The 25,186-nt window shown below is 29.9% G+C and overlaps 1 protein-coding gene and 2 pseudogenes across 1 annotated transcript; 1 reads left to right on the top strand and 2 right to left on the bottom strand.

Moving 5' to 3' along the window:
* Nucleotides 1-2,179, bottom strand: part of LOC101506573 (GDSL esterase/lipase At5g45910-like) — a 14,054-nt pseudogene extending 11,875 nt beyond the window's left edge.
* A 10,144-nt stretch (nt 2,180-12,323) lies between these two features.
* LOC101496039 (GDSL esterase/lipase At5g45910-like) lies at nt 12,324-13,948 on the bottom strand (annotated as a pseudogene).
* A 4,032-nt stretch (nt 13,949-17,980) lies between these two features.
* Nucleotides 17,981-20,425, top strand: LOC101495717 (small ribosomal subunit protein eS19z-like). Its single transcript, XM_004489444.4, has 4 exons — nt 17,981-18,237; nt 19,337-19,427; nt 19,553-19,736; nt 20,163-20,425. The coding sequence occupies exons 1-4, from the start codon at nt 18,154-18,156 to the stop codon at nt 20,233-20,235; spliced, it is 432 nt and encodes a 143-aa protein (XP_004489501.1). The 5' UTR covers nt 17,981-18,153; the 3' UTR covers nt 20,236-20,425.
* The last annotated feature ends 4,761 nt before the right edge of the window (nt 20,426-25,186 follow it).

Below are 25,186 nucleotides of genomic sequence, written 5' to 3'. Positions count from 1 at the left end.
CATTGAATTAAGTGTGATTAATGTTTTATACAGAATGATACATTGTATCTACTGATAATTGGTTGAAATAATGTTATTAATGGGGTATATATTGTACTGATAAATCTGTATACGATTGCATTTGTTCGTTTGGATGAGGCAATGTTAATAATAAATGATGTGGATATTATGCTCATGAATGTAACTGTTATTAGTTTGGGGTGAATTAATATGTGATATTGTACTTGTTTTATTACTGTATCTCTTGATTCCTAATTGTCTGACTGAATTAATGTTATTAATGATGTAGATATTGTGGTATTCTATTGTAAGGTAGTTTGTATGGAGTAACGATTATTATTAATTATACAGATATCATAATAATATATTTGTATTTTAAGTGTACTTCCTGGTTGTTGTTTTGGATGAACTAATAATTATTAATTACGTAAACATGATTCTGTTATCTTTAATTGTTACCGTATGTGTGGCAATTTGAATGGAATAATGTCATTAATTATGTGGGTATTGTACTGTTCTATTTATTGTTATTTATTTATTATTTATTGGTAAGAATTTTGGAGATGACCCTTACTTTTGGACAGATGACATTCCTAATCTACTTGCACAATCGAGAAAGTTTTCAGAAGAATAGATGGAACATCTCTTTTAATTCTAGGAGTAGTAGTGGTCAGCTTTAGGAAATTTATTTATGTTGAACTCTAGTCTATGTCAATTCTCATTTTATTACTACATTTCTGAACCTTACAATTTGAGTATTACGTATTAATTGAAATACTGATGGATTTTAATTTAACGATGAATTATTTATTTGTTTGTTTGGAATCACATGGGAAATTATATATTTTGTTCGGAAAAAAAAAATAAAATAAAAAATAGGATGTTACACTTGAGGGGATATTATAGTTGTTATTATGTAACTAACTAATTAGTTTAATTGTTATTCTGTTATAGTTGTTATTATGTTATAGCATATAAAAAGTGCTATATATACTCTTGTACTTCCTCCCTATTAAGGATTAAAAAGAATGAGGTTATACAATTTATTAATAAGAACTCAAACTCATCATAGTCTTCTTTCTTCTTACTATTCACAAAGTTCAATACACATACATTACACCCCAATGGAAAGTTCCCTAGAATTACTAGTTCTACTGCTCCTTCTTCAATTAATACTTGACAAAAAGAGAAAAATAAATCATTATTAAATTTGTACAACACTAATATTTATTCAATAATATATATAATTTAAACTTAGTTATTTTTCTAACTATTTCAATTTGATATAGCATACTATGGCGGTATTTATAATTGATTCAGCTAGTAAAGGAACTATTTATCTCAGTTCTATAACAATTTTCTTTGTCATATGTGAAAAAATATCATTTCTACCAATCTCTCCAACCAGAAACAACAACGATTGTTTAAAGTAGTTGTTGCACTATATGTCACAACGAAACAAAATTTGTGTTAGTAGTATTGAGAAAAATGTATGATTTGAGAAAGAAAACTAAAACAAGGTGCAGGGAGTTATGACAAAACCATCTTTGTTTTTACACAAGGAGGATTTTAACATCTTAAAACAATCAAATTGCACTTTCAATAAATTATTTGTCTCACGTGGTGGTAGATCATTACGTATGAAATAATCGAATTCAAGTGAAGTGGCACTGGAATATGCAAAATTTACTCCCTTCTTTATATTTGCTTGACTTTTCGTGATATTCTTAGCCGAAAAAATGGCAACCCATATGTCAAATAAATGACCATTAGCTAGGGAATTTTTTAATAAAAAAAATATCAACAATAAGAATTATAGATTTTTAATACAATAATTATATCAAATAGAGTATCTTAGAGTGATATCTAGTATTTTTCTTATTTATAATTTCTTAAATATGAGAAAAAATTTATTTAAAAAGTAAAAATAATGTGTAAAAGTACCTATGAAATCTATGATGAGTTGTCCATTCGACATATGTCCTGATGGATGATTAAAGTACGTGGAACCATAAACACCATTTTTATTCATAGATGGGTAGCCAGTTGTAGCATTTCTATTGTCACTTGGAGAGTTACCAAAGTTGAATATAGCTTCATACGACAAATGATTACCATTTGAAACAAAATTTCCGAAGAAACCACATGCGAAGTTGATAATAAAGAGAATAAAGATCATTATGGTGTTATAGAAATATTAGAAACAACTTGTGTATTTGTGATTTTAGAAATGAGATTGATATGCTTTACATATTGTCCACTTACCCTTTTGTCCTGTTACGTCACAATATTTTCTAATTTGATATTTGTAAATTTTTTTAACTATTTTTAGTTTTGTAATCTATGATGTTAGATCCAACACACACTATCCAACGCATACACATAAATGAACACATATGTTGAACATTATTTGTTGTCATTGTTTTGGTTTTTTATGTTGTTGTTACTTCCACTTTCAAATTTTGTTGTCTCGATATAAACACTATAAAATAAAATTCATGCACTAAAATTACAAGCCATAACAATTCTTCTTTTCTCTAAGGGTCGTAACAATTCTAAGAGAAATACTAATAAGTGCCTTTGCCCCATGGGGACATGTTAAAAAATAAAAAATAAAAATGAAAAATAATTGTGGAAGTTAGGCATGCAATACTTTAAACATGTTTATTCAAGTACTTCAGAGTTAAAATTGTATCAAAATATGAAGAAGTTGAGTTTAAGCTCAGTTATAGGATTACATTGTCCTGTGATTGTTCTATTGTTATTAATTCGTATCGAACATGATAATAATTTCTCTTAATGATTTGATGTTATTATAAGCTATTGATTTTCTATGATTGATTTTGACCTTATAATGTGATATTATTTCCTTGAATTTTTTTAATATACCATGATGCATTATGATAAGATTATATTATGATTGTTTGTGTGTTATTCTCACTTATACTATATTATCAACATGATTTTGAAACTCACCCCCTTCGTTATTTTTGTTTGACTGACTTGACCCGATGTTTGCGAAATCGCAGATATTACAGGTTAAAGATTTCAAGTTCAAGTTCAGTAAAAGTCTCAATCTGATATGTGATACCGGTAATTTGATTTTTAAGTTGTATTTTACTTATTTAATAAGAAACTATTTTTTGTAAGAAAAAAGTCTTAGTAAACTTTTGAAATTGAATTAAGAAATTATAATTAAATCAAGTTTATTGAGATTGCATTGTCTTATGAAAGGAATAAAGTTTAAAGTGTTTCATGTGTACCTTGATAAATGTGATATTCTAAATCACTTGTAAAAGTTTTATTTTTCTTTGTAAAAATTTTCATTTATCTGCTGTAACTTCTTACAAAATATAGTGTAATTTATTATATACAGTGTTTTGGGGTTTATGGTGTTGCATTTGAGAGTTTATAGGTTTTTTAAGAGAAAACCTGAAAATTCTAGAAAGATGAAAAGGGTAGAGTTTTATAAAGATACGTTTAGGATGTTCAACTTTAGACAAATTCCCTCCGATCGAAAATGCAAATCTGGAGCAGAAAAAAATTGGCAACTTTTTTTATATTTTGGGGAATTTTTTAGAAAATAGAAGAGAAAAGAAAATCATAATACTCTCTTTATAAATCAATCAAGAATTAAACATGAAAATAGTCCATGAAAATGCAAAAAAAAAAAAAATAGATCAACCAAATTTGATATATTTGACAATAAAAAATATTGAGTCAAAAAAATTCAGATTTAAAATTTTCATTAAAATTTCTAGTAAGATTGATAGTTATAAAAAAAAAAGTTTAAGTCAGACATATAGATTATATGGATCTAACCTATCGTCAATGTATAATGTTTAAATAGTAATATTATTTTGCCTTTATTATTTTAAAAAAATATTAAAACATAAAATACACATGCGACATTTCTTTGTGGAAACATGAAATAGTTAGAGAGTAGAGAAATGTAGAATTACTTTGACCAATAAATGCGTGTTTAGAACTTTAAACAATAAGATACACATGAGTGAGTGAAATGTAGGACAATTAGGCCAAAACATTTTATATTTACAAACTTGTGATAAAGGAAGTTTTAGAGACTATCTCAAGGGAAATCATATCCAAATTCAACACCCCACTCTTTAACGTTCTCGATCCCAATCATCTATTCAAATTTTGTAACCAAAACCAAAGTCGTCTCTACTACAATAATTAAAAAAGTTCAAGTTGTCTCTACTACAATGATCTAAAAAAAGATAATTTCCTTTGGGACCACATTTAGGTGGAAAAACATAAAGATCAATATGTTGGGAAAAACATATTTATCTCAATAATGTGGAATGTTTTTTCCTCCACCTATACAGATAAATTGTCAAACAAAAAATACAATTTCACAGAGCAATAATAATTGGTAAAAAATTAATTATGAGACTAAAAATCATATATTCCCCCTTTTTTTCTTCTTCTTTCAATAATAATAATAATAATAATAATAATAATAATAATAATAATAATAATAATAATAATAATAATAATAATAATAATAATAATAATAATAATAATAATAATAAAATTGGTGGGTTCAATTTGGGGAGTGAGTCATTCCAATAAATCTATCCCTCACGACTCAAGTGGGAAAGTACTATTCAACCATGTTGGCCTTGTTTCTACAGCATATCATCTTCGACAAAGGCACAACCTTCGTCATCATATCTGAACCATTCTCATCAGTATGAACCTTCTCAATTAAAAACGACTTCATTTCCAATGCATCTTGTATCCAATGATACAACACTTCAATAAGCTTCGACTTTGCATGAAACGTCGGATTCTTGTTGAGATGGATCGCACTTTGACTATCGCAAAATAACACAAACTTGTATTGCTTGATGCCTAACTCGTGCAGGAATTTCGTCATCCACAAGAGTTTTTTAGAAGCTTCAATTGCTGCAATGTACTCAGCTTTAATAGTGGATAAAGCAACACACTTTTGTAATCTTGATTGCCAAGACCCAGCTCCCCTTGAAAACGTCATCATATAACCAAAAGTAGATTTTATAGAATAAATATCACCTTCCATATTTGAATATGTGTAGCCATCCAACACAAGTTCACCACCTCCATAGAATAAGCACACTTTGGAAGTGTCTCTGAGGTATATGAGAATCCACTTCACTGGTTGTCAATGATCTATATCAAGATTAGAGAGAAACCGACTAACAACTTCAACTGCATGAGCAATACCTGACCTTGTGTATACCATAACATACATCAAACTACCAATTGCGGATGCATAAGGAACACTTTTCATCTCTTCTTTTTCTTTCTCACTTCTAGGACATTGATCAAAATTCAATTTAAAATGAGTAACAAGTGGAGTACTAACAAGTTCACAATTGCTCATGTTGAACCTTTCTAACACTTTCTCAATGTAGTTGTGTTGAGACAACCATAATTTATTATTCTTCCTGTCATGGATAATTCTCACGCCCAGAATTTGCTTTGCAGGACCCAAGTCTTTCATTGCAAAAGACTTGTTCAAATCTTTCTTTAGAGTTTGAATATTCTTAGCGTCATGACCAACACTCAACATATCATCCACATATAACAAGAGAATAATTTGATCACCATTAGATAATTTCTTAACAAACACACAATGGTCAAAAGTAGTTTTACTAATCAAGTTTCTTCTACCATTGTTGAGGTGCTTGTTTGAGCTCGTACAAGTTTTTCTTCAATTTATATATAAGTCATTCTTTACCTTTGAGTTCGAAACCCTCCGGTTGCTCCATATAGATCCCTTCCTCCAAATCGCCATGAAGGAATGCATTTTTCACATCAAGTTGTTCAACTTCTATGTTCAAACTAGCTGCTAACCCAAGCACAACTCGAATAGAGGACGTCTTCACCATAGGTGAAAAAATTTCATCAAAGTCAATACATTTTCTCTAATTATAACCTTTCACAACCAACAAAAAATTGAAATAATTATAGATTCTATATTTAGAATATATTATATATATTCTAAATATAGAATCAAAATTATATATTAGTATTAGTTTGTATCTTGGTTGAGAGCTATTCTCTTCTACCATTATCTTATACATCCATTTGTTCTTGAGTACTTTTCTACCTTTAGGAAACTTTACCACATCAAATGTGTGATTCTCATGCAAGGAATTCATCTTTTCTTCCAAGGCCTTCAACCAATTTTCTTTATCAACATTTGTCATTGCTTCTTGATACTCATGTGGAGGATATCTTTGATAAGGTTGGCGTTCTCTAGTAGATCTTCTCAACTCAAACTCGACTGATGGCTCAGCTAGAACCTGCTCATCATGGTGAGGTACATGATCATCAGTTACATTCTCATCATCTACTTGTATATCTCCCATCATCAAAAAATTTATGCATCGGGCTTAGACGCAACATCAATGTAACTTTTGGAATTTGGTTTATGTTTCTCAGCTTTATCAAAATCTTCAATAGTTTGGTCTTCAAGAAATATCACATCTCAGCTTCTGATAATTTTCTTGTCAACCGAATCCCACAATCTATAACCAAATTCTTCATCACCATAACCGATGAATACACACCATTTGGATTTACTATCAAGCTTGGACCTCTCATCTCATAGAATGTGAACAAATCATCTGTAGCCAAAAACTCTCAAATAACGGTCAAAGACATCTTTCCCTGTCAACACTCTATTTAGAACATCACCATCAAGTGGAATAGAATGAGAAAGATTGATCAAATCCACTGCAATTTTCATTGCTTCACCCAAAAGGATTTTGATAATTTTGCATCAGAGAGCATACATTTGATTTTGTCATCAATCGTACGATTCATTCTCTCTACAACACCATTATGCTAAGGTGTCTTTGAATATGTTTTCTCTAGCCTGATTCCATGTTCACTACTATACTCTTCAAACAAACTTCTATATTCACCACTGTTATTTGATCGAATGCATTTCAACTTCCTTCCCTTTTCTCTTTCAACACCTGCATCAAAATGCTTGAAGACTCCAAGTACCCGATCTTTAGATTTCAAAAGAAAGACCCACACTTTTCTAGAGTGGTTGTCAATAAAAGTATCAAAATACGATGCACCCCCAAGAGATTTACTATCCATCATGCAAACATCAGTATGAACTAATTCAAGAATATTTGGCCTCCTATGAGGACCAGTATTATGATAAGAGACTCTATGTTATTTTTTAGCAAAACAATGAGTGCAAGTTTTTAGAGACGTACCTTTCATAGGAAGAAAATTTTTCTTCGCAAGTATGTTGAGTCCTTTCTCACTTAAGTGGTCAAGGCACATATGCCATAAAACAGAATAAGCGTCTTCAATTGCATTCACTTCTTCCTTGCAAAGCTTCGTAGGCATCCTATAGAGATAAGTGGATCTTTGCTCCTTTGCAACCACTAGGGACCCTTTGGTAAATTTACATATTCCACCACCACCAGAGTAAGCTTGATAACCCTTAATATCCAAGGCTTTCACTGAAATTAAATTGAGATGAATATCATAAATATGTCTAATATTCTTCAATTGAAGCTTGCAACCAATCTCAGTTTCAACACAAATATCTCCCATGCCGATAATTTTACATACTCTTTCATCTTCCATTTTTACCATGCCAAAATCACCAGTACTGTAAGATGAGAAGAAATCACTTCTATGAATAACATGATATGAGACACTCGAATAAATAATCCAAGTTGAATCATGACATGCAAGGTTTATGGAATTATCATCACAAACAATGTAGACATGCAAGGTTTATGGAATTATCATCACAAGTTGAATCATGACATGCAAGGTTTATGCAATTGATGTTGTATCTATCATTTTTCTTCTATTTGTCTTCACTTTTTTCCCTTGATTGATCTCTCTCTTAAGGAAGCTGCAATTTCTTTCTATGTGACCCGTGTTGCCACAATGATAGCATATCACTTCTTTTCTAGTCCTCGACTTACTTCTTAACTTGCTACGACTTTTAAAGTTGTTGTGTCTATGGAATTTTCTAGATTGACTTCTCCCCCGTGATTAGGGGTGGGAATAGGTCAGGCCATGTCAGGCTTTTGAAGGCCTGAGCCTGGACTACGATTTATTTTTTAAGCCTAAGTCTGGCCTACGACCTATCATAGGCTTTTTTTTCGTCCTAGCCTAGCCTTTTTAAAAGCCTGGTCTGGTCTGAAAGCCTATTTAAAATCCTTATTTACATTAAAACTTTTAAATACTCTACTAATACCACATGATACTCTCTCCACATACAAATATCAATGTCTATATATCTATTTATATATCAAACAAAAAATAATTTTTCTAACAAAATAATTTTAAAAAAATCTGAAACAAACATCATTTAAACTCTAAAAAATAATTTTTGATTTCAAATAATAGATTTTTTATTGACTAATTAAACGGCTACCGAATATAGAATTGTTACAGAATATGGAACGGTTACTGAAATATGGAATGATTACTGATTGATTGTCTAATTGATATAATTTAAAATAGGAAATAATATTATTATTATAATAATAAAAAATAATATTAATAAATAATAAAATATATATATAGGCCGGCCTGTCAGACCTAATAGGATTTTTCATAAGCCTGAGCCTGACCTATTTAAATAAATAGGCTTTAAAAATAGCCTAAGCCTAGCCATTTTATTAAATAGGCCAGACCAGGCCAAACCATAAGTAGGCCAGGCCATAGGCCCCTAACGGACAGTCTAACATATTTCCATTCCTACCCGTGACTCTATAACTAGTGCTTCTGACTTTGAGGAAGAACCAATCAAATCACGTTCCTTTCTTTGAGCTTCTTCATTCAATATGCTCTCTTTAACTATTAATATTTTCAACTTTCCACTTCGAGCTGAATTGGTCAACTTCACAACAAGGACTTCCCAATTATCATGCAAGGAGCTCAATAATAATAACGTTTGCAACTCTTCATCTAAAAAATACTCATATGCTCTGCCATTGAATCCCCATCTTTGTATTTCACATTCACCTCTTTTAATTTTTCCGACATCTTGTTAGCATTTATTTTTGTTTCAACATGTGGATAACCACTGCCTTTCTATTCATCGTCTTCCAGTCAGCATCAAATTTATATGTGGGTTTAGCAGTGTCACCCTTAATAGAATCATACAAATATTTACTGTATAATATGTCTTCCATTAGAGTATTTCAAAGTGTGTAATTAGAAGAGTTGAGTTTAATCATATTCGGACATTTATTTTCCTCCTCCGTTTAAATGCACAAATTCAATCAACCGAGCTCTAAATACCACTTTGTTGGGAAAACCAGAGATAATTATCTCAATAATGCGGAATTTTTCCCCACCTATGTAGATAAATGGCCAAATAGAAAATACAATTTCACATAGCAATAATAATTAGCAGAAAATTAAATATGAGAACATCAATCAACAATAACAACAACCTTATAACCTTCCACTAAAGTATGTATTCCAAAGAAACTCTTAGAGAAGGTAAAACCACTCAGACTGTATATTAAAATAACAAACTTTGTCGTAGAAATAACCTAACAAAATTATAGATCAAACAGAACAAATTTGCTACACATCTATTACCACCACCTGAACCAAAGTTTTTTCTCTTCTCCCCTTGTTACTACACGACACTATTTCTTGCTCTTTTTTTTTATCCTTCACATGGGCCTAGCCATCTATTCAAATTTTGTAACCAAAATGAAAGTTGCCTCTACTGCAATGATCAAGGAAGTTCAAGTTGTCTCTACTACAATGATCTAAGAAGAATAATTTCCTTTGGAACAACATTTAGGTGGAAAAACATAAAGATCAACCAAAGAAAATATGTTAGGCCTGAATAGTAACAAGCTTTCTTTGGTAAAGTATTATCACTTCCTTTGGGCTCAGATGAGGTGACTCTACAATACGGGAATAAAGACAAATGTTAAATCCTATGAAAAAAAAGTACAATGTTGTATGAAATATTTCACATTAAAAATGGGTAAATTCAAGCAACTACTTGTACAATTGCAATAGACTATGTTGATCTCCAACAACTCTTTATCTTGACGAATATATTCTCAATGTTATATATTGAACTTTGTTCAAAAGAACAAAGTTGGTGAGTCCATCTAGTGTAAGAAGAATTTGTGAAAATTATCTAAGACTATGCTCATAACATTCATTTCACATCACAAGTCTGAAAAGATCAATACAACGAAGAAAAAAGCATATTTATATTTGAAATAAAAAGTCTCAAAAGTTAATTGAAATATCTTCTCTTAGAGAGTAATTAGAAACATATGTAAGTCAATTAATTCATAATGAATTATGATACTTGAATTGATATAAGATTGAAATTGTAATATATTTTCAATGAGAGCTAGAGTCTTACGACAACTGTTTTGTCAAGTCATACACGAACTTGTAAAATTGATAGTTAATATACCTAGTAGTGGCTACCTCATTTGTTAAAGAAAAGTCTAGAGAGACAAGTAAACAACATAGAGTTCTTCCCTTCAAGGATTGGCTGTCTGTTAAAATTTGTAAATTCTTAGATAACATTATTGACGTCGGCGATGACGTTAATTATGGATATCGTGCAGTTGCAAATTTACTTGAAATTAGTGAGAACTATTTTCATTAACTATTTCATTCAATCATAATCTATTAACTTGTCATGTAATATTATTGTGTACTTGTTTTAGAAAATAACTACCACATCCTTAATCTATATTAAGATTAACTAAAACCTATTTTATTTGGTAGAATGTATACCTTACAATTTGTCAAAAGTTATCTTCTCTTGTGCATTTGACATGATATTAGCTCATGATATTGCAAAATGGCATATAGTACACATAACATGATATTACCTCACCTAACATTTAATGATTTTATATTGATCATTCACGTTGAGCATTTACGACTAATAAATATTTATGATTAGTATTGATATCAGATCAGTCAAAAGTATGTATAAGACTTAAGATGTGTTATCAACTATATATGTTTTGGTATTAGTAAAAACAAATTATATGTTTTGATATTAGTAAAACAAATCTTCTGAAAGACATAATATACATAGATATTATCCCTAATTGACACTTATTTTTCTATATTATTTTATTTGTCTAAACTTATTTACAACTATTATAACCTACAATTTTCTAATATATGTAATTCAAATTCTGAACGATTTTCATTTATATTGGCAAAAAAATAAATTGAAAACGGTATTTCATGTTATTTAATTAGTTGAATCATATAGGTATATATGTGACTCAATTACGTCATAAAGTTACTAATTAGGTCATGATAACTGTCTATTCATTTAAATAACAAATTACTATCATTTAAGTTTTCCATTAGTTTATAAAATTACTAATAATTTTGACCAGTAATTATTAGATATCTAAAAATCAAATTAATTTTAAAATCTAACACTGACTATGAATATAGTTTTAATCTTACTGGAAAATTGAACAACAATTTTATAGTCTAAATTAATCCCTGCAAGAAAATATAGTTGTAATCTTATTGAAAAATTGAGCAACAATTTTATTTTATCTCAATTCAATCCAATTTTTGTGAGATTGATACTTGATGATTTTAAGATATCGGAGCGTGTATTTATAATGTTGTTATTATTTGGACTAGATGCAGAGCAAATCAAATGATAAAATTTTCGAAATATTTCCACAACGACAAAAAAAAAAAAATAGTACACGTGACAAGTTTTACACAAACAAAACAATTAATGTCTTTCTAATATTTTTCATTCAATTTACCAAAACCTTAATTTTCTAATGTAATCAATATTGTAAATGATGATTATGAATAAAAAATAACAAAATAGGATATTCAAGCATATTCTCTAGAAAATTGATTTGTGGACACTCTATTATAGCAAACAACTTTTGCATTGAAATGAAAATATATTCCATTAATTTCATTAATTTCATTTTCTCCAATTTTTTTTTTTATTGTTGCATTAAATTATTATATTAAATTTTATCATTTTCAAATTTTTTTCCTTTCATAATTCTCTATTTTATCAAACATAGTGCAACTAGAAAAATTAAAAAAATTATTAATTTCTTTTATACGTATAATGTGAACGTAAATTAATCTTTGGCAAATAAAACTATTCATCAAACATAACTAAGTTTAATTGTATTTATAGATAATATATCAAATAGAAAAGAAATCAATACTCATTTTACAACAGACGTATATGTTTCTCCTAATAAGGACAAAGTCTAATTTTGTTCATAATTCATCAAAGAAATTATTTCTTAATGCTTGTATTACAAGTTCTAAGCTATTTTGAAAGTAGCAAGTCTAAGAGAAAGGGTTTGCAAATGGGCCTTCCACCAATCCTTTTGCTATTAGTCTATAAGCTACTTCGGTTAAGTGGGCTCCATCCCAATCTATTAGTTTTGAAGGATCAGAGCAAATTGTTGTACCAGGATTTCTACAAAATAAAAGTGCATTAACATGGTATGGTCCATCTCCTCCACAACATGCTTTCAAAATCTCAACTTTATCTGAAGTAAAGCATGCATCATTAATGTAGATAAAATAATATGTGATTAAATGAATTTGACAAGAAAAAATCATTCTAAACTTATCAAGAAAATAAAATAACTGCTCCACACACCATATTGTTGTGGAGCTTGATATAAACATTTGGTGGCACCGTAGTAGTCAAAGTATATTATCTTTGCTTGAGGGTGTTTTTGTTTTAATGTTTCTATAGAATTTTTGAGTTGTTCATTATAGGATTCAGTGAAAGTGTTGTAAGCTATCAAGAATCCAAATTCTTCATAGTCTTCTTTCTTCTTACTATTCACAAAGTTCAATACACCAGCATTACACCCAATGGAAAGTTCCCTGGATTACTAGTTCTACTGCTCCTTCTTCAATTAGTGTCTGACAAAAAGAGAAAATAAATCATTATTAAATTTCTCAAACACTAATATTTATTCAATAATATATTTAATTGAAACTTAGTTATTTTTAACTATTTCAATTTGATATAACATATTGTGGCAGTATTTGTAATTGATTCAACCAGTAAAGGAACTATTTCTCGCAGTTCTATAACAGTTTTCTTTGTCATATGTGAAAAATATCATTTCCACCAATTTCTCCAACAAGAAACAACGATTGTTTAAAGTAGTTGTCGCACTCTGTGTCACAAAAAAAAAAAATTTGTGTTAGTAATATTGAGAAAAATCTATCTATTTGAGAAAAAATAAAACAATATGCAGGGAGTTATGACAAAACCTTCTTTGCTTTTACACAAGGAGGATTTTAACGTCTTAAACCAATCAAGTTGCACTTTTAGGGAATTAGTTGTCCCAGGTGGTGGGAGATCATTACATATGAAATAATCGAAATCAAGTGCAAGGGCACCGGCATATGCAAAATTGACTCCCTTCTTTATATCAACTTGGCTTTTTGTGATATTCTTATAGGCCGATAAAAATGGCAACCCGTATGCCTCAGCTACAATTAAATGACCATGAGCTAGTGAATTCTTTAATAAAAAATATATCAGCATTAAGTATTATAGATTTTAATTCAATAATTATAGCAAATAGATTATGATAGAGTGCTAGCTAGTATTTTTCTTATTTATCATTTCTTGAATATGAGGAAATTTTATTGAAAATGTAAAAATAATATGTGTAAAAGTACCTATGAAATCTATGATAAGTCGTCCATTTGACATACGTCCTGATGGATTATTAAAGTACGTGGAGCCATAAGCACCATTTTTATTCATAAATGGGTAGTCAGTTGCAACATTTCCAGTGTCACTTGTAGAGTCACCAAAATTAAAGATAGCTTCATACGACAGAGGATTACCATTTCAAACAAAATTTCTGAAAAAATCACATGCAAAGGCGATAATAAAGAGAATAAAGATCTTCATGGTGTTATAGAAATATTAGAAATGACTTGTATTGTTTTGATTTTAGAAATGGGATTGATTTGCTTTATATATTGTCCACTTACCCATTTGTCCTGTCACGTTACGATATTTTCTAATTTGATAGTTGTAAATTTTTTAACTGTTTTTAGTTTTGTAATCTATGATGTTAGTTCCAACTCACAGTATCCAGCGCATACACATCAATGAACACAAATTTATTACGTTACGTTGAACATTATTTGTTGTCATTGTTTTGGTTCTTTATATTGTTGTTGCTTCCACGTTCTATTTTTGTTGTCTCGATCTAAACACTCTAAAACAAAATTCATACACTAAAATTACAAGTCATAACAATTCTTCTTTTTTTCTAAAGGTCATAACAATTCTAAGAGAAATACTAATAAGTGTCCTTTCCCATGTGGACTTGTTAAAGAATAAATAAAGGAAATATAATTGTGGAAGTTGTGCATGCAATACTTTAAACATGTTTATGCAAGTACTTCAAAGTTAAAACGGTACCAAAATGTGAAGAAGTAGAGTTTAAGCTAAATTATAGGATTGCATTGTCCTGTGATTGTTCTGTTTTGATTAATTTGTATTGAAGATGATAATAATTTCTCTTAATGATTTGTTGTTATAATAAGATATTGATTTTCTATGATTGATTTTAACCTAATAATGCGATATTATTTCCTTGAATGTTTTAATATACCATGATGCATTACGATACAATTCTAGTAGGATTTTGTGTGTGTTATTCTCACTTATATTATATTATCAACGTGATTTTGAAACTCACCCATTCTTTGTTTGTGTTTGACTGAATTGACCTCACGTTTGAGAAATTGTAGTTATTACAAGTTAAAGAGTTTTCAAATTCGAGAAATATCTTACCCTGATATGTGATACCGGGAATTTGATTTATAAGTTGTATTTTACTTATTTAATAAAAAAACTATTTTTTGAAAGAAAACATTATTAGTAAGCTTTTGAAATTAAATTAATAAACTATAGTTAAATCAGGCATGAGACGGTCTTGTTTATATTTGTTATTATCACAAAACACCAAAGATACAAATCAACCAAAATGCACAAATCCTATTTGTTAGACTATATGTCAATGCATGATTCTGGAATATCACCATCCTGTAGAGTAAAGAGTTCCCACCATTGGACAATGTCCCACAGTTTGAAAAATGCTCTACAAAGTTTTATGTTCAGTACCCCACCGTTGAATATTTTTCTGAATCACGTTGCCTTTGCAATATACTGTCGTCACATACTCGTGACTAGGTTAAGGCCACCAATGCATGCATGAATGACATCACCTTAGTTAGTAACAAAATAGACCACTCAACCAAAACGTCCAAAATCATTCAACCTTGTCATAAACCAACCTCGTTTAGACACAAAGTCATCATCTTAAATAACCACAACATGTCAAGCACAATCATTATAACAATGCATCATATAACGTTTATTTTCCATAATTTAAACATGTCAAACACAATATCATTATAACAAACGTATCATATAACAATTATTTTGAAGATAACACACAAATAGAACCAATACACAACATCACAATACATTTATATCACGTATAATTTAAGTAGAAAAGCGAATGGAGTGATGCTTTTACCGTTGTGAGTGTCGTTATTAAAGTTCATACGTAGCGGTCTTTGCTCCAAAAACGTTACACTTTCACAAATTAATTTACTACTCACTTAGTGTCAAAACTCATCTATCCCTAATTCATATTAAAGGTTTGATGTTGGCTTAAGGTTTTAGGACAAACCATTTCTTTATACTTTTAAAAGATATCAATTCTTTCAAATTAGCAAACACACAAACAAGTAGCAATAAAAAGTTATTTAGTCTATATTTGGAACAAGTGTCTCATTACAAATTCAATAAAATAAAGTAAAGATGTCATTTTTTCAATATTTCTTTTGGACCAAAATTCTAATATAAGAAACATCAAGGATTCCTAAGACTTCCTTAGTTCACTTCCAAAAATTTAATAATAAAATTTAATGACACTTCAACACAAATTCCATTTTAATTATTACAAAACAAATTAACAACTCTATCATAAAATTACTTTTATTTTATAAATCAACACAATATCCACACTATTGTCTCATAAAAATCATAAATTTAACATTCTAAAAAAAAAATTATAACAACAGCTTTCAACTCATTCATTATTTCTGGAAACATTGTTATTATTAATATCAATAAAGTTTTTAAAAATCTCTTCAATGCTCAAAATATTACAAAATAAAATTTTAACCAAATAAAAATTGAATTTTTAGTCAATAATTAAAATAATATAGTCTTTATAATGACTTTTCAGCTTTCAACTCATTCATTATTTCTGGAAACATTGTTATTATTAATATCAATAAAGTTTTTAAAAATCTCTTCAATGCTCAAACTATCACAATATAAAATTTTAACCAAATAAAAATTGAATTTTTAGTCAATAATTAAAATAATATAGTCTTTATAATGACTTTTACCGGATGAAAATTAATTTTTGATATAGATAAATATTTCCTCTAATCAAAATTGGCTTTTATATCAATATCATAAGAAAATCAAGATCACGTCTAAGAAAATAAATTTCATATCATAATTTTATTTTTAAAATTAAAAAGAATCTTCCTACACAATAATAATAATAATAATAATAATAATAATAATAATAATAATAGTAATAGTAATAATAATAATAATATAAAACACCCTTTTCAAAACTATCCATCATCATGCAGTCATTTACTAAAATCAGTTTTTTTTTACTAGTAACAACAATAACAACTTTACCATAAAAATTAAATTTTTTCTTTTTTTCTTCAGAAAATCAATAAGGGATTTTGTTTTACTAACAATAAAAAATAGTTAGACAAAGTTAATATAATTGTAATTAAAGAGCTTGTACTTGAGGGGATGAATCACTAACTTCTTTAAAAGTTTTATTGAATTTATTCTTTTTTCTCTCTAAACCTTTTTTCTTTCTTTTTTTTTCTCTCTCTTATTAGTATTTAGATTGAAAATGGGAGACGTAGGTTTTACTGTGGTTTTTTTTTTTTTTTTTTTATTATTTTTTTTTTTATCACTAGAGTTAACAACTTGTTGTTTTCAATTTAACGCCATTACTACCCTAAATATTCACTCCAAAAATTAATATAATTTTGTTTTTAATTCAGTTTTCTAATTCATGCTTCTTTCTTTTCTATTATTATTGTTATTATTATAAGCATTTTTTTTTCAAATACTTAGCAAAATATTCAGTCAAATTAAATATATCATGTTATACCCATATATACTTAAAAAAAATTATTGAATGAAAATATAATAATAATAATAATAACAACATTAGAAATTATTAATATATATATATATATATATATTCTACACATTACTAATAATAAAAAAATGAGGGTCTTACCGTCTATCCACCTAAATGTGGGTCTTACAAAAATTGTCGACTTTTAAAATAAAAAGACCAATGTGAATTAATAATAATAAAGGGATCAAAACTACAATTAAACTTATAAAGAATTCTATCCATCTAAAATAGTTTCGTCCTCGAAATTGACACTAATAGAGAAAAATGTGAATCTTATAAAAATTGACGATTTTTAAAATAAAAAGACTACTGTAAATTAATAATAATAAATAAATCAAAACTGCAATTAAACTTATAAAAAATCATGCACTTTTAAACTACATATATCTTAAAATCAAAACATTTATGATAATAATTTTTATTATAAAATACTAATCATCTATGTTGGCTTCATAAAAAAAAAACGTATTTTGATATCAGGGTGATAATAAAACTTTTTATATTTACAGATATCAAATATTTGTAGGTACCGGTACATGTGAATATTTTGTTTTTCCTATTTTCTTTTATTATGAATGAAATTAATAATTTTCTTACATAATAATATAATACTAATTTAATTTATTGATGAGTAGTACTAGTCTAGTACCCGGTGCTATCCCGTACCTATGTATAATAAGTTTATGCATGCCATTAAAACCATAAAAACCCTAATAGTTTGATTAAAAAAAACCCTAATAGTTTGATTAAAAAAACCCTAATTGAGCCACTTTTTATTTGTATATCAACTTGAAAAGAAAAAAAGAACTTTGAAATCCCCATTGTGTTTGTACTCTTTAATTCCGCCATGTCAGTTGCAAGGACTGTGAAGGATGTTTCTCCTCACGAGTTTGTTAAGTCTTACTCTTCTCACCTCAAGCGTTCCGGCAAGGTAATTAACACTCAATTTAACTTTTTTTTTTTTTTTTGTGAATACTAAAACTTTTACTTGTTTTATGGAAGATTATGCATTGTTCTGCCAATGGGTCATTCAAAGTTCTGTTTTATTTATTTATTTTGTTTCTAATTTTGTTTATTGTTAGTTCTGCCAATGCCATTTTCTCAATCTTATTGAAGATACTATTTCTACTGGGTTCTTTTTCATATTTGTTGCTTAGATTTATTGTATTTTTTGTACTTAAATAAAATGAATTTGCTTTTTATTTTCATTTGTAAGTATTGGGGGAACTTGTAAATGCTGAATTCCAATTTAGTGCATCCAATGTGCTCAAATTCACAATTCTTGTTAATGTGGATTAGTGTTTGTGTGTGTAAACTCTTGTTGTGATTTATGATGGTGGTGTTTACTCTTATGATGAGTAAATGTGGAGTTAGAGTAGCTGAATGTGTATAGCTTATGAAATATTGAATGGATTTCAATCCATCTTCTACTCTAGAGTGACCCCTAACTCAACCCTCAATACCTCGAATTTGCCAAATCATAAGGGATTTTTTTGCCATATAGTTTGCAGTGCAGGATCTTAATATACTCATTTATCTCATCCTCAAACAGGGTTTGAAGTTTGATGCCACATTCTAATTTAGCATGTAGACTACAACTAACTCAGTGTTGTTAGATAACGGCTATAGTGGGGCTATAGTACTGTAGCGAATCAAAATTTGAACAAATCATTACTGTTCTGCTATACATTGTTTAGTACAAAGTGTTGCCAAATAGCAAATATGGTGATGCTATAGCACCGAGTATAGAGGAATTTGAAGTTTTGAACTAACTGTTATTTTCTATGACCTGCGATTGGTAACACTTACCTAACTCGACTCTGAATGTTAGTTTGCAGAGGTGAGTTGCTCAAATCACTGTAGTGTTTCCATGAATGTCAATTAGTTATTTTCTCTACTTGAAACATAGTCGAAGAAAGAAAAAATTTCTCGTTACAATGTTTAATTTGCTAATGTGTTTGTGGACTGTGGTTCCACCTAAATATTTCTCTTCTAATGTTTTCTTTTATCTTTTTTTTGAACATGAATAGATGGAGCTTCCTGAGTGGACCGATATAGTCAAAACAGCAAAATTTAAAGAACTGGCTCCCTATGATTCTGACTGGTATTATATTAGAGCCGGTGAGTTTAGTCTTAACTAATTGCAAGTTTCTTTTATGAGCTAGCATACACAAACTTCATTTACACTTTGGAAACTGTGTTTTTATATTTTCTGTTAGATTGAGTTTGTTCGATATTGGTTACAGCCTCCATGGCGAGAAAGATCTATTTGAGAGGTGGTCTTGGAGTCGGTGCTTTTAGAAGGATCTATGGTGGAAGCCAGAGGAACGGAAGCCGACCTCCACATTTCTGCAAAAGCAGTGGCACTATTGCTAGACACATTTTGCAACAATTACAAATCATGAACATTATTGAGGTTGATCCAAAAGGGTAAGTTATAAATAAATATAACTTCTCTTCTTTGTTTTGAAAATTTTATAAATCCTACCTCTTTAACACAAAAATCACAGACATATTTATGTCATGAAGTAATGTAGAGTTTGATCAATATTGTTAAATAGCCGCTATAGCATAGTGGAGTTCGAACAAACCTATATTGTTTGTAGCGGAATTTTACCAAACTATTATTTTCCGCAATCTGCAATTGGTAACACTGAGTTTGATCCTTGTTGCCTCCACTGTTCTAATTGAAAATATTTTAGCACAAGTACATCAGAATATGCAATGTCCATGTTTAAAGTCCAAAGTGTTTTGTATACAAAATATCAATGGCATCATCACACACTTCAAACTTATGAGATAGTTTTTCAGCTTGTATATATAGAATTTAAATTGTTTATGTCGTATAAATTGCAGAGGCAGGAAATTAACTTCTAGCGGCCGTCGGGATCTTGATCAAGTTGCTGGGAGAATTGTGATCGCTCCTTGATTATTGGCGTGTTACTGGAAAGTTTATTTATGCCGAGATAGCATCCATGAGACCAGATTCTATGCATTGAATAGAACAGTTTGCTCTGTGTATTTGTAAATTTTTATCTGCGCTTATCACTTGTTCATGTCTGGAATTTTGGATGGTCAAGTTTTCATTCAAATTACAAATAGCTGCATTATCTCATTCATATTTTGGATTCAAATTTATTTCTAGGTTTAAGTTATCTGTTCTTACTTTAAATAATTTTAGCACACAAGTAATTATAGAATGTATTAAGACAAAGGTTTAGGAGTATTGATAAGAATCAGAGTTTGTTTAGAATTTGTCTCTTCGTGTAACAAATTAACTACTAACATCTCCTTTAAAAAAAAAAAAGTTTCGGATGAACAAAAAATAAACAAGAGTTTAGGAATAAGAGTGATTAAAGTATCGGTAAAACAAAGATTAAAGAAACATTTGGAAAAATATTTGCCTTTAAAGAAACATTTGCATCAATCACAACTGATTTATTGGTTACTTAAGAAATTGTCAATTTGAAAATGTTAAATCTTACTCCGCTGGCGGAGTCGGAACATATCTAATTGGAAAATGCTTTGGCTAATAAGAAGTGCAACTGGTTTGGTTATCCCAATTGGTGAATAAATAACAAAGGTTGCTATTGGCAGGAGCCGGCATTGTCTGTATACAAGCTTTTCTCTCCTCTCAAATTGTGTGCCTTATTGCTTACTTCTCGATAGCTTTGTCTCTTTTATTATAAAAAAAGAATGAGAAATGAGATGTTGGGTTGGAGTAATTGAAATGTAGAGACGGAAAGTTATTAAAGGAACTCATTTAGTCATTTTTAAGTATTAACATTAAAAAAATATAAATAAGCGTTAAAATCAAATGAGTTTCACTCTAGGTGAAAGTCATTTGATGTTAATAAATGTAAATTATAGACATTTTTGTGTGTTTAATTTCAGAGTAGGTGGGATGACAATAAACTTGAACGACTATATATTAATTAATTATATTATTTCTTGAATTTTTCCTTCAATTAAATACAATGTGATGATACAAGCTTCAATTATGAATATAAACAATTTTTATTGGAAAAGGACATTAAATTTGCAGATATAGTTGAAAGATTAAAGCACTATCCTAGGAGAAACACGAACTAGAATTTTACCAAGCTTGAATCATTGGGATAGAAGACTCACTCTGATAAAGCAGAGTAATTATAACAGAAAATATGAGGTAAATATGGAATGCTTCAATATTATTGCAAGACGATAATATAGAAATAACACTTTAAATTCCAAAACAATGCTCCTCAACAGAGACAATGGTTAGTCTTTCACTGCCTGACCCTACAAGGTACTGACGTTACAATCATTGATACCTACAATTTTTTCCACACACTACTTTGTTGGAGAATATCCTAACAACTTAGGACTTTTGAGACAAAATCCCAAATTAATGTTTTGATGATAATTAAACAAAAGATTAATTAAGACTTCTAATTATGATCCTAAGTGTTTTGGTATTTAACACGTGTTTTTAAGTGTATTAAAACAAGATAGGTACCAAATATTACAAAGCAGATCTTATTAAAATCAAGAAAGCAAAACGAAGAACGTTCTTGACAGATTTCTGAAAAACGAAGAACATTCTCCACATCTGCCATAAACAAGAATGATTAGATTTCAATGTAAAAGATTTGATCCAGAAAGTTATATTCATTGCATATCTTCATCAAGAATAAACAAGGATCAATCTAAGCAAGAATCGTCCAGAATTCGAAGGCTCAAAACTTTGCTTCACAAAATGCATAAAGCAAGATCATTCTCCAAGTCAAGCAAAAGCAAGTACAATTAATAGGCTATAAAAGACTCTGCTGTTTGTACCTTCAGACAGACTTGCACACATGACTTAAAGCAAGTAATCATTTCAGACAACTGGCAGGATCACAAGTACAAGTCAGCTCATCTCAAACCAATTCGAAGAACGTTCTTAGATCTCAAGAACATTCTTGGTTTTAGCATAAACAATCCTGCTTTATGGCTGATCTTATCCATTCACTTACTCATGACAGTTTGCCTACTTCCAACGGTTAAATAAGCTGTCATAAGCTCTCTTGAAGTCTATAAATAAAGCTTCACGATGAAGAACAAAACACAACTCAAAGTGCCAACAAAACACAACTCAAAGTGACAACCAAAACATCAATCATTCAATCATACTCGAGCTTGTCAAAATCATTCTAAAATTGAAGTTCCATTCTCTTAGTGTTTTTCAAATCAGTGATAATTGAGTTCTAAAATACAGAATCTATTTCTCAAACAAGAGTTGAGCAATACCCAGATTCTAACATCCTCAAAATCATTACTTTGTAACTCAAGGCTATATTGTTAACATAGCTTGAGTAGTGTGTAAAAATATTTTTATGATTTAAAAGGTAGGTTGTAAAATTCTTTATGAAATAGTGTTAGGTAACCTGTGAAAATCCTTTCTAGGTAGAAAGGTAGAGACTGTGTAATAGATCAAGACTGATATGTGAAAACCAAGAACATTCTTACTTTGACCACTTAATGGAAAATCTCACATTTGTGAGGACTAGACGTAACTCGTGTTGTGTGAACCAAGATATATGCTTGTGTGATCTCTCTATCTCTATTTATTGTTGGTCTTACTTTCAGTTTTTATATTGATAAATTGATATTGTTGTTTTTTCACTAACCAATAACGTTCTTCGTTTATAACCGAGATCAATCTTGAGTTAAACTTTTTAGTTTTTAAACAGGAATTTTTAAAAAGAGCCAGTTATAATTCAAACTCCTCTTCCTTATAATTGACATTGTTACTTCAAGGACAACTGTCACATCACACATTCTCCATACTCTTTCTTTTTCCCTCATACATCCTCCAAACTTTGGGTCTTTCATCATTCAAACCCTATAACACCTCCTCCTTATTAGGATTTGGTCCAATTACAGTCCTATCATCACTCTGTCCATCAAAAATAGCCTTGTCCTAAAGGCTAAGGTTTGGAAACTTACTTTTGAGCAACACTTCATCCTCCCAAGTTGTGTCACCTACGTCAAGACCCTTCCATTTAACTAACCACACTCTTTTGTGTTGCCATTCTATAAAGCAATTTATCCAAGACAAAATCTTCTCAGGCTATACTTCACCTTTATCGATCTCAAAAGTAATGGGAAGCTCTTTAGTTTGAGAGTAGTCTCATATAGCCTTTTTTTTAACTAAGAGACGTGAAATATAAGATGAATTTTTTATGACTCGGGCAATTGCAACTTGTAAGCTACCTCTCCTATTTTCTACACAATCTTGTATGGTCCAAAAAATCGTGGGACTAACTTCTTGTAAATTCTCTTCCCGGAAAAATGTTGTTTATAAGGCCTTAGTTTAAGAAATACCCATTCTCCCACCTTATAATGCACATTTTTTCTCTTCTTGGCTACATATACTTTCATTTGTTTTCGAGCTCTATTGAGATTGTATTTAAGTTGACGAAGAGCTTCATCTTTGTTCCTCAACTCCTGTGCTAATGCATCAGCTCTAGTCTCTCTCTCCAAAAAATGAACCAACACCGGTGGTTTCCTCCCATATACGACCTCAAAAGGAGTGAAACCCGTAGAAACATGAAATGTGGTGCTATACCACAATTCAGCCCAAAGGACTCAATGTGACCAAGATATGGGTTATTCCGCCACAAAACAATGAAGGTAAGCCTCAACCAACGATTAATTACCTTTGTTTGTGGGTGATATGCAGTCACTCAAAATAGAGTATGGGACATCATGCAACCTTACCACTTCCCTCACAAATATAACAACAATAGTACGCGTGTGAAAAGATGCTTCAATGGTATAAAATAGCTATATTTGGAAAAACGATCAACGACTACTAAGACAGTTTCAAACTCTAGGCAACCCCACAATAAAGTCCATTGAGATTTCACTTCATACCATTACCGAAATAGGGAGGTGTTGTAGTAAACCATTAGGTGTAATTGCAACATACTTTTGTCTCTTAGATGTATCACAAGCCATTACGAACTCTTGCACCTTTTTCATCATTCCATGCAAATAAATTGTTTCTGCCATTCTTCTATATGTACGAACAAAACCGGAGTGTCCTCCACTTGGAGATGAATTAAAATCTTTCAACAAACATATCAATGATAGGAGAGGTTGTAGGTATCACCAATCTGCCTTTGTAAAATAAGACCCCACCTTTCCATTCATATCCTGGTTTGGATGCAGAATCACTATGTAATGCTTCAATAATCTCTTTCAATGTTGAATCTTGCATAACTTCAGCTTGTAATTCCTTTCCTTGCTACCAAATTGGATGAGAGACTAGGTTTTTACTTCCAATTTTGCAACCTAGTCTCTCATCCAGTATTCATATGATTTTGAAGTGGTGTCGCCTTATTCTCCACACCCAGTATAAACACCACTTCAAAATCAATCCCCAAATAATTTTGCAATCCATTCTTGTTGATTTGACGTCATAATTCGTTGATTGATCAAATGTTTCAAGCTTTTTTGATAGGAATACACTACAAATTTTCCACCTAACAAATAGTGTCTTCAATGTTGGATAGCAAATACCAGTGCCATGAGCTCCCCTTATCATACGCATATTTATTCAGTTTATAACCTAAAAAAGACTTGCTAAAATTGGCTATAAGATACTTTAATTGCATTAAAATAGCCCTTACTCATTTCCTCGAAGCATCACATTCCACTTCAAATGGAATATCAATATAAGGAAATGCTAAAACAAGAGTTGAAGTTACATGCACCTTCAATTGCTCAAAAGCAGTTGCAGCTGTTGTATTCCACTCAAATATGTATTTCTTTGTTAGTTTAGCAATCTTTTCATACTTTGCAATGAATTTTCTATAGTAATCAGTTAATCCCAAAAACCCACGTACTCCTTT

This window comes from Cicer arietinum, chromosome 3 (assembly GCF_000331145.2).
Source record: "Cicer arietinum cultivar CDC Frontier isolate Library 1 chromosome 3, Cicar.CDCFrontier_v2.0, whole genome shotgun sequence".
NCBI classification, from domain to species: Eukaryota; Viridiplantae; Streptophyta; class Magnoliopsida; order Fabales; family Fabaceae; genus Cicer; species Cicer arietinum.
Note: the sequence above shows the minus strand (reverse complement) of the source record. Positions and strands in the feature narration are given on the sequence as shown.

Bases quoted from the DNA above. Each gene is read 5' to 3' on its own strand.
- LOC101495717 (XM_004489444.4), top strand. From the start codon at position 18,154: ATGTCAGTTGCAAGGACTGTGAAGGATGTTTCTCCTCACGAGTTTGTT. The intron at 18,238-19,336 runs GTAATTAACACT...GAACATGAATAG, and splicing joins ACCTCAAGCGTTCCGGCAAG to ATGGAGCTTCCTGAGTGGAC. The intron at 19,428-19,552 runs GTGAGTTTAGTC...TATTGGTTACAG, and splicing joins CTGGTATTATATTAGAGCCG to CCTCCATGGCGAGAAAGATC.